At 43.8% G+C, this 11,182-nt stretch overlaps 1 protein-coding gene across 1 annotated transcript in view; it reads right to left on the bottom strand.

Annotated features, from left to right (window-relative positions):
* Nucleotides 1-331: 331 nt before the first annotated feature.
* The window catches only part of LOC123235037 (antileukoproteinase-like), a 24,982-nt gene continuing 14,131 nt past the window's right edge, over nt 332-11,182 (bottom strand). Inside the window, exons 3-4 of the mRNA XM_044661071.1 lie at nt 4,604-4,765; nt 332-690 (exon numbers count right to left, since the gene is read on the bottom strand). Coding sequence (XP_044517006.1) covers nt 686-690; nt 4,604-4,765 — 167 coding nt within the window. The 3' untranslated portion in view covers nt 332-685. The remainder of the gene's footprint in view (nt 691-4,603; nt 4,766-11,182) is intronic.

The following is an 11,182-nucleotide window of genomic DNA, read 5'->3' as shown; positions in this document are numbered from 1 at the left end:
AAGGGTTCAAATTTTTTTTAAAAGAAGTGAAGGATAGAATGAGAAATAATTGCTTCCCCTCTGTGATCCTCTATGACTAAGGAAGATGCCAGAGATTGAATCTTTGGAAACGGCTCTGACTCAGCCAATTGGAGTTGAGTCAATCCCTGGATAATTGCTTCCTTTTCAACTCTTTTAGGTAAAAGTCTATAACTATTGAAGCCAATCATGCTAGAAGACTCTGGTTGATACGTAGATCCTAATCAGTCATCAACTTTGTATTATGTGTGTATAATGTACCAGTTATTTTGCTAGGCTAAGAAACAAAGGTAGAAGGAAATAATCACTGACATCAAAGAAAGAACTTGCATTTTATTGAATGGAAGATAATTGTGTCCTCCTTCATAGGGAGTGTTTTATTTTACACTAAAGATTATGGGGTAATGGTGACAACAACAAGGGTTCAATCAGTCTCTACTGGGACAAGCATTGGGAAGTTCTATACCAAGTGGGTCTCTAAGGAGAAAAGTTGCAACCAGGCTTTTACCAAGAGAAAAAGAAGACAGGGCCCTCCACCATCCAGGACTTCTTGGTCATTGGTCTGACCAATGGGAGATGCTCTTCCACAAATAGCTTCACTTCTCAGTGGCCAGAGAGAGAATGGGTGTTGCCATCTTGGAATCCAGATATATGCTCTCAGAAGGAATCAACCTAAGGAGAAAAAACCAGATCAGGAACTCATAATTCTAGACTGCCCTTCCCTCTCCCTCAAAGCCAAGCTCTAATTCTCTGGATTTTTAGCCTGTCTACATAGGAGAGAATGGAGGACCAGATTGTTCTGAGAGCAAGAATCCTAACAGTTAAAAATATAGGGGAAAAGGTATTAATTGTACTTAGATCTGGGTAAGGAGTATTTATTTATTTATTTGTTTGTTTTTTAAGACCTTAACTTCTGTGTATTGGCTCTTGGGGGGAAGAGTGGTAATGGTGGGCAATGGGGGTCAAGTGACTTGCCCAGGGTCACACAATCGGGAAGTGTTTGAGGCCGGACCCGAACCCAGGACCTTCCATCTCAAGGCCTGTCTCTCAATCCACTGAGCTACCTAGCTGCCCCCGTAAGAAGTATTTAATTATAAAAGAAGTCCCTTCTTGCAGAGACTATGGATCAGTAGACCCTGAAAATAGTGATGGATCTCATAAAACTCTAATTGGAAAAATCACTTTTCCCTTTCAATTTTTCAAGCAAGGCCAATGGATGATTCAGCTGGAGATTCAGACCCAGCTCTTCCAAATTTCTTCTCCAAATTAAGTGCTCTTTCCACCACACCACATTGCCTCCTGGACACAATGAAATCATCAGGGAGGGGAAAATGTCTAACAGAGGTCGAATGTGCCCACAATTCCTGAAATGATGACGGATTGGCTTGGGACAAAGGCCTTGGTGTAGGGTCAATAAAGTAGGGACCAGGAAAAAGAACTCCTTGTCAATAGGATAAGGGGCAGGGAGATCTGCATAGAGGCTTCTGCTTGGGGGAGAGGGAATAAGAAGGGAGGATGAAGGATATGGGACAGAGAGAAAAGCTGAATGTGGAGAGTTTGGAGGGTGTGCTGAGGTTACATGGATACCATACTTTCTGGGGTCATGCAGACTCTCCCATACCCTCCCTTTCAGCACTTCAAGGGGCCCTCACACTGTCTATCTCCTTCACAGGTCCTTGAGGGGTTTGAGCATGTAGCACTGGCTTTGATGAAATTGGAGAGGAAAGGCTGGTCAAGTGAAAAAAAGGCTTCCCCAGAGCTAGACACATGCTTGTACACATTTAACACTATGCTCTCTAGTGGGGGGTAGGAGGGGAGAGGGGGAAGCAGGTCAAAAGGCTTTTAAGTATAATCTGCATTTTTACCATTTTCTCCATCATTTCCCAACAAAACAATAATTCAAGCCCTGGTTTATAGCATTTGCTGATTTCTGAGACTCAATGGATAGAGCCAGGGGCCTGGAATCTGGAAGGCCTGAGTTCAAATCGAGTCTCAGATACACATTAACTATGTGACTCTAGGCAAGTCAATTAACCTCTATTTGCCTTAATCCACTAGAGAAGGAAAAGGCGAACCACTCCAGTATCTTTGGCTCAAGAAGAGGTAGACGTGACTGAACAACTAAACAACAGCAATGGGTTGTACCGAAAATTTAACAATCCATTCTTTCGAGCTGGCTCTAATACTACCTTTTCCTCGAGAGCATCCCGCTCTGAGTCCCCAGCTCCCTACCTGCGGGGGGAGAATCCCTGGTCTCTCTCCTTCCCAAGGGGACTCGGGGACCAAAATATCTTTCCTAAAGGTACAAGGTCAGGCCATGTTACCCCATCTCTCTCTCTCAGTAAATCCCAAAGAATCTCTATTGCCTCCAGGATCATTTGTTTGATCTGTTTGAACATTTAAATCAGGGGTCGGCAACCTTTTTGGCCGTGAGAGCCATAAACGCCACATTTTTTAAAATGTAATTTCGTGAGAGCCATACAGTGCTCACAGTGTGGGCTCCTGCAACAGCGCCTGAAAAAAAATTGACTTTATGGCTCCTGCAGAAAGAGCCATATCTGGCCTTCAAAAGAGCCCTGATTTAAATGTTTTCTACAACCTGGCCCTTTCCTACATTTTTAGTCTTATTCTTTACTCCCTTCCTTCTGTTCTTGGATCTCATTATATATAAGCCTACTCGATGTTGTGTACAACACAAATGTCCCATCTCCAGGCCTTTGCACCAGAATGTACCTTCTCCTCACCCTCACCTTTTGGAATCCATGCTTTCCAATAAGACTCAGCTCCAGAGTCATCTTCTACATGAAACCTTGCCTGACCACCCTAGCTGCTGGGGCACTCCTTCCCCAAACCACCATGTATTTATTTTGGACAGACTCCGTCCATACTTTTAGGTGTCATTATTATCTCCCCCATTGGAATATGAGCTTCTTAAAGTCAGGTACACTTCCACCTTGGCCTCTGACACAGAGTAGACTCAATAGTAACTCATTGATTGACTGGTTGCTTGACTATGACTCATGCCCTTGAGTCTGGTCTGTCTTTCCCTCCTCAGTGTCCCCAGTCCCAGATATTTCCCCAGCCTTACCCTCTAGTACCTCTAATCTCTCTTCTCTCTAACCCTAAGGCTGATCTGCCCTCTTTGCCACTTCATCTCCTCAGTCCCAGAGGCACCCCTTGTCTTCTCCTCTCTTCTCCCCCTTTGCCCCAGTTAGTCTGTCTTTCCTTCCTCTGGTCTCCACTGCCTTAGCCTCTGGAATCTCTAGTCCTATTTCTTCCCTGCTCATCCCTGCCTGACCAGGATACCCTCATTTCAGTCCTTTGTCTCCTCAGGGCTCACACCCCTGGAGCCACAGTGATAATGGCATTGCTGTCTTTCTGAACACTGCCCAGCTATGTGGGTGGCACTCCTTAGCTTCAGTATAAAGACAGTGGAGGATGGGTAGGAGAAGCAGGCAGATCCCTGTCCTGTTGCATTCTGGAGAAGGAGGCTGAAGGAGTGAGGACATAGATGAAGCTGGGAGCCTGGATTCCTAAGGCAGATGAAAGTAGTCTCACACAAGGCTATAGAATTACCACCGTGACTCTGGGAAAGGTGCTTCCCCATTGTTTTTCTTTTGTTGAAATAGGGTTGGGCTAGATGTTCTCCCAGCTCCAGCCCAGCTCTAAATCCTATAATCTTCAGGGTAGAGAGAAAGGACCAGGAAGGGAGAGGCTCTAGTGGAGGAGGCACTGAGCCCAGCCCGACCTTGAACAAGGAGGATAGGCCAGTCCTCCCAGGAAGCAACATTAGGTAGAACAGGAGACAACAGATGGACAATGAGGTATTAACACTGTGAGAAAGCGTGAGACAAAGGCAAAGAGAGAGAGACAGAGACAAAGAAAGAGTCAGAAATAGAGAAAGAGAAAGAAAGAGAGGAAGGAAGGAAGGAAGCAAGGAAGCAAGGAAGCAAGAAAGGAAGGAAAAGAAACTAGCTCTATCTTTGCTGCAGTCAGTAAGGGCAGGACATGGGCAAATCAGCAGAAGACTCCTTCCCTAATAGCCTAGACATAGCTTGGTCACCTTGGGTAAGTTGCCAAGGCACTTCCTTCTAAATACAAGCTCAACCTGATATGCCCCCTCCCATCCTGCTTGGTGGGTTGACCAGGGAAAATCTGGCTCTGAGCCCTGTGAATTAACCCTTAGACCTCCTATCTCCTGCCCTTCTGAGTGGGCTGAACCTACAGCGCTTCTCTCTGGTCTTGGGAGATTTGACATACTAATATCTGGAGCCTCAACACAATCTACATCTGGAGCACATCACCCCACTTCCTGCCCTGCTCCACTTCCCTGCTTCCTAGGAGGAAATCCCCAATCCTGCTTCTGACCTCCACAGTCTCTGGAACTCAAGCTCTTCTTCTTTGGGGCTGGCCTCTCCTTCCCGCTTTTCAATCTATATCCACAAAACTGTCCATTCACTCCCTGGGTACTATTGCAACGAGGATTCCATGAGAAGCCCGGGCTACACCATCCCTACCTGGGAGAGGCCTCCTTAGGCCCAAGTACTTCTAGCTTCCTTTTTCCCCAGCACCAAAACCTCCTTACCTTTATGGTTCTCTGTGTTCTTGGGGCCTACACACTTGAAACCACAGTGAAAATAACAGCATTTCTTCTTTCCGAGGCAATCATAATCAGTGGTGCAGTCTGGTGTATCTTCCCTAATACAGCGGACATTGTCTGCTGGGCACTCCCCTTCTTTCTTTTTATCTGGAAAAAGAGGACAGAAATTAGAATATGGGTCCTAGGCCTAAGCTCCCAACTACGCCCATGGAAAGAGGAGTCAGACTGTTAGGAGGGGAAAGGGAACATTTACATGGGGAGTTGTTGCCTAAAATCCAGATTCATTTATTTACTATCTCTGTGAATATGGCCAGCAACTTCTCCACTCTGGCCCTGTTTCCTCTGGGTAAAATGAGATTCCTTCCATCTCTAAATCATATGATCTTATGAGCCAAGGGAAGGTTCTGGGACTTAAGTTGGGGAGAGAGTATGGTTGGGAGGGGACACTCTGTGAGCAAGGGACAGCTTACCCAACCCTGAGCATGAAGAAGTCGTTATTTTAAAAGTACAGCAAGGAAAATCATGATTTCCAAAGAAAAGCAGCAAGAGGGAGAGATACAAAGAGGTATCATAGAAGAGAGAGAGAGAAAGGATGAGAAAGGGGTGATAAAATAGTTTTCATTCCCATAGAACTAAAAAGTTTATAAAGGACTTTCCCCACAACTACCCAATTAAGTAGATATTGAAAGTGTTATCCCATTTTGTAGATGAGAAAACTGAGACTCAAAAAAATTGAATAACTCACCTAAATAAATAGAGGAATCAGGACTTGAACTGGGGATTCTCAACTCGAAGAACAATAAATTCTCTACTTTCTGAGAAAGAGTCAGAAACAGAATGACAAGGGCAAAAAATGTCCCGGGGTCAGAGAAAGAGATATTGACCAAGGATACAGTAAGAGAATGAGACACAGAGATAGAATGATGGAAAGAGAATGGGCTAGAAAGTAAAAAAAAGAAACAGAAAGAGACGAATCTATATCAGATTATTTACTATCTCAGGGAGGGAGGGAGAGAGGGAAAGAATTTGGATTGCAAAATGTCTGAAAACAATTGTTAAAAAGTATTTCTATCACTTGACCCCCATTGCCTACCCCGTACCACTCTTCTGCCTTGGGACCAATATATAGTATTGATTCTAAGGCAGAAGGTCAAGGTTTAAAAAATATATTTCTACATGTAATTGAAAAAATGTATTAAAAAATAAGAAACAGAAAGTAATGGATGGAGAAGCAGAGAGTATGACTGAGATAAAGAGTAAGATAGAGTCAGAGTAACAGACGCAGACAGACACAGAATATGGCAGTGGCTTTGGAATCCTGGGCCCTTAGAACCTTCTCAAACACTATCTCTACTTAGGAAATGGGCCAGGGCTAAGAAGATTGTGACAGAAGTGAGGGACAGGAGAGATGTTGAAATTTTCTGTTTTCATCCACATTGCATGCAGAGGGCCAAAGCTTCCTACCCCAGGCAGCTACAAAAGGAATCCTTAATCTTCAATTCTGCAGACCAGTCCCAGCCCTGATCTCACCTATATTGTCAGCATTCGAAGTCCCAGAAGATGACAGAAGCACAAAGGCACAGAATGCCATGAAGAAGAGGCTCCCGGACTTCATGTTGAGGGCTGGGGCTACTGGAGTAGCTGATGCTAGGACCTGGCATTTATACCTAAATTAGTGGGTGCAGTTTCAGGAAAGTTGCCTCAGAAATTAAATTAGTTCTTTCGAGGTGGAGCTGAAGAGAGAAAACTTTGGCCTGAATTTAACTTTGCAGACTTCCGGAGATGCTGATAACCATTTTCCCTATCCCTAGAAGGGGAGGGATCCGCAGGAGGAAAAGAGGGAAGAACAAGGTCCCCAATCAAAATGAATGAGAAAAATTCACATTTCTAGAGTTTTATAGTTCAAAGCACTTTATTAGGTTCAAAGTCAAAGAATCTGGGTTTGAAATATGCGACCTTGATTAAACTTCCTTTCTCTGGACCTCAGTTTCCTAACCTGTAAAACTTTCAGCTCTAACATGATGATCCTACAGTATCCAAAGTAACTTGCCCCAGGTCACTTATGTAGTTCAGAGCAGAGACGACTCTAGAATCTCAGGGGAGTCTTGTCTCCCAGAGCAGTTTTTCTTCCTCTATTGTGATTTGAAATTTTGGCCCTGCTCTGATTGGAAATGAGCCCACCAGCATCTCAATATTAAGCCAGGAAAGGCACCTCTGCCTTCCCTTTTCTTCCCTTTATGGGTGTTCCGGAGCCAAAAGATTTGAGTTGACTCCTACACACTCCCCTGAAGAGAATTTCCATTGTGAAATGTTCAGCTTGAGCATTTACAGCTCAGAAACTGGCAATCATTATACATCAGGGTTTGATTTATGGTTTTGACTGTCTACTCTTAAGAAAGCATGAATAATGTATATTAAATTTAAAAGTAGTTTGCCTCTTTTTTTTTTTGAGAGGCTACTTGTTGGACATTTACCAGCACACCCTGATTTATTGCTCTATAAACATTGCATGTGTTGGGCAATTCAGAAGAAGTCTTAGGAAAAGAGTCATCACACAGACTATCAGCCTGATAATTGGACACTAATAATAATTACCATTTTATTTCTATTTACTTATATTGTGTTTGCAAAGTGCTCATTTAAGCCTCAAAGCATCCCTTCTTCCCTTCCTTCCTAGTCTAACCCATCTTCTCGCCGGTTTGCTTTCAACTAGATTTTAATTGGCTTCTATCTATTTTCGGGGGTATGTGAGTGACCTAACATGATTTTCCATGCCCACCTGGGCCAGTCAATCAGTTATTAAGTCCAGGATCTCATAATCTATGGAAGGCAGACACATCTCCAAGCCTTGTTATATCTTATCATTCTCTGTACCTCCCTTGCTCTAAAATCTGGCTCCAAGTTCACCTTCTTGCCACCTTCCCCAATTATCATAAAACATATAGCCTTAGAGCCAGAAGGAACCTTAGAAATGATCGTCTCTTCATTTTACAGGAAGAAGAAAGGTCTTGCCCAAGCTAAATAAAGCAGGTTAGTAGGAACGTTGAGTCTCTTTCCCCTACTGTCTGACAGCTCATCCATCCACCTTGCCACTTAAGACCTTCTTTTGAGACCTCCAATGGCATTTAAAGAAACTGCTTATTCATATCCTTTGATCATTTATCTCTTGAGGAATGACTTTTGTTCTTACATATCTGAATTAATTTCTGACTTTCAGACCTTTATCAGAGCTGTTTCTTACAAAGGTAACCATTTCAGAGCTTATATTGAGAGGGAATGAAAAAAGATGTGGGGAACTGCAGGAAGGAGCCGGCGTGCTACAACATAGAGGAACCCCCAGTCTCTGCAGACACTGGCATGGCGTAGGAATGCATCACTCTGCTGTCCTTCTCCACCCATTTGGAGCTTCCTTGATTAGTAATCCATGTCCTCTGTGAATCAGGAAGGCAGCCCTGGGTCAGCTGGCATTAACAAAGACCTGAAGTTTCTTTAGAGAGAACTAGGTGGAGTGCCTGGGATTTGCTGCGCCCACCAGCAAGAGTTGGGGCCTGGTTCCTTCTGGGGAGCCTTGTAATTAGGGAGCCAGGTCCCTCCCTCTCCCCATTGACTCTGCCCAGAGCTGCCCTTTCCCTGTGACTGCTCTGACCTAGGATTGTCCTCTCTGCTCCATTCTACTTCCCTATTGCACAACTGTTTTGGCCCCAGTAGAAAGGAGTCCTAATGACATCTCTGCTTCTTTGGAAGTTATTCGTTCACAATCGCCATCCGTACCCACACCCTTGCCCATCTCGCCTGTCTCCCTCCTAAGATTATTTTCTTGTATTTACTGGGGAGTTCTTCCCCCAAGATGACTGAGAGCTAGGATTAGAGCACAGAAATCCCTTCCACGTCGTGACTTTCCCCACAGCAGTATCAATATACTGTGGGTCGGCACAAGAAATTAAGTGAGAATTTGGGCCAGGAGGGGGGGTATTTTGTGGGTGCCACAGATGACAGATGAAGGCCAGCAGACAGCACTGCAAAATCTCGGAAACGCATACAATATATGTCTAGTATTGTATGATAACACATCTCATCTCTTAATCTATTTCTTGTAGCATAAACATCCCATAATAGTAAAAGAAAAGACTCAGACTTCTTCTCTGGTACAAATGGAGGGCTGAAAACTTGTACATGGAAAGTCCAGATGGCGGCGGTGCCAGGCTTCTAAGCCCCCTCGATGCAGAAGGAATGGCAGTATTTAGAGGTCCTTAAAGCTTGTCTACCTTGTCCTCAAACGACATCATTTTAGAGATGAGGAAGCTGAGACCTAGAAAGGTAAGTAACCTGCTCAGGGTCACAAAGGCAATATGCAACATAACTAGGTATCAAAACCAGGACTTCTGGCTACAGAACCAGTGTTCTCTCTCCATTCTACAACATGATCTCAAAGCTTCTTAGATTTAGAATCGTACAACCTCAGGACTAGAAAAGAGTTCAAAGGCCAATCTAGTCCAATCCCTACCTGGAACAGAAATATCCTCTGCAACATTTGACCTATGCTCATATAACTTCTGCTTAAATGCCTCTGGTGATGGAAAACTCACTACCTTTCTTTAAGGTAAACCTCTTACCTTCTATCTTAGAATAAATACTGGGTATTGGTTCCAAGGCAGAAGAGCAGTAAGGGCTAGGCAATGGGAAGTAAGTGACTTGACCAGGATCAAACAGAGAGGAAGTATATGAGGATAGATTTGAACCCAGGACCTCCCATCTCTAACCCTGACTCTCAATCCACTGAGCCACCCAGCTGCTCCTAATTTTCTACCTTTCAATAAACCTGCAAAAACTAACAGCATTTCTTTATAGCAATAACATCCATGAGACAATAATAGAAAGGCAAGTCTCATTCAAAATGACTACCAAGAGAGCAGCTGGGTAACTCAGTGGATTGAGAGTCAGGCCCAGAGACAGGAGATCCTGGGTTCAAATTTGGCCTCAGACACTCTCTAGCTGTGTGATCCTGGGCAAGTCACTTAACTCCCATTGCCTAGCCCTTAACACTCTTCTGCCTTGGAACCAATACACAGTATTGATTCCAAGATGGAAGGTAAGGGTTTAAAAAAAATGACTACCAAATGCCTAAAATAAGTCTCTGGGAATCAGTTTACCAATGTCCATTCTGTACACAGAGAGTTGCAATTACAAAATGCCCCTTAAAGAAATAAAGATAAGATAGGGAGAGGTCCTATGAATTGATTAATAGGGGAAATTCCTAGATGAAGAAACTTGTTCCAAAAATGTAGGTCAGTCCCTACTCTGCAAATTATCATTTTAGAAAGCTGCCTGGAACAATAAGAAATCAAATGACTTACCAGGAATCATATAGCTAGTATGTGTCAGAGGCAAGAACCGTGCCCAGGTCCTACTAGTTCTTAAGTCAACTCTCTATCCATTATACCACACTGCCTCTTCAAAGAAGCAAAGATCAGGGGCAGCTGGGTAGCTCCGATAGAGATAGAGAGCCAGGCCTAACATCAGGAGGACCTGGGTTCAAATCTAGCCTCAGACACTCCTAGCTGTGCGACCCTGGGCAAGTCACTTAACCCCCATTGCCTTATACTTGCCACTCTTGGGTCTTAGAGTTGATACTACAACAGAAGATAAGGGGTCAGAAAAATAAATATGCATAAAAAAGTTAAGTATGCCGTAGTTTTGGGGAGAAGGCAGGTGGGAAGACCAGGAAAGGCAACTTAAAGAAGATGGTGTCTCAACAAGATTTTTAAAAGGAATGAGGTGACTCTATTAGGCAAAGGTAAAGAGGAGAGAACATTCCAGACATGTGGGACAACTGGTAGAAAGGCATGCAGTGGAAAATGTGGCATTGTGGGGAATAGGGGGGGAAAAAAGGCTGATTGAAGAGTGAAAGAAAGAAGATTAAAGTAAGACAAAGCTAAAAAGACAGATTAGGACCAAGTTGTATAAGGTTTTAAAAGCTGAAGAGAATTTACATTTTATCCAAGAAGCAAATAGGAAACTACTGGAATTGATAAAAGGTTGGAGGGGGCAAAAGGGGAAGGTGATGGGGCAGCTCACATCTGCCCTTAACAAAAATGACTTGGGCCACAGCATGTAGGATGGACTGGAGTGGTGAGACCCTTGATGAGGGGAGGCCAGTTAGGAAACTTACAATAACACGGGCAAGATGGAAAGCCATGACTGTCTATGTGTGAAAAGAAGGCTTAAGGGAGAGAAAAAAGATAATTCAAAGCTAGATTGGCTAGATTGATTGAATATATGGGATGAGGGAGCATGAACAGTTGAGGAAAATACCAAAGTAACAAATCTGTGAGGCTGGAGGCAGCTAGATGACTCATCGGAAAGGGTGCCAGGCCTGGAATCAGGAGGACCTGGGTTCCAATCTGGCTTCAGACACTTCCTAGTTGTGTGGACCTGGGTAAGTTAATTAACCTCATTTGCCTAGCCCTTGCTACTCTTCTGTTTTAGGATTGATACTAAGACAGGAAGTAAGGAGAAAAGACAGGAAGGAAAGAAAGAAAGAAAGAAAGAAAGAAAGAAAGAAAG

This window comes from Gracilinanus agilis, chromosome 2, assembly GCF_016433145.1.
Source record: "Gracilinanus agilis isolate LMUSP501 chromosome 2, AgileGrace, whole genome shotgun sequence".
NCBI classification, from domain to species: domain Eukaryota; kingdom Metazoa; phylum Chordata; class Mammalia; order Didelphimorphia; family Didelphidae; genus Gracilinanus; species Gracilinanus agilis.
Note: the sequence above shows the minus strand (reverse complement) of the source record. Positions and strands in the feature narration are given on the sequence as shown.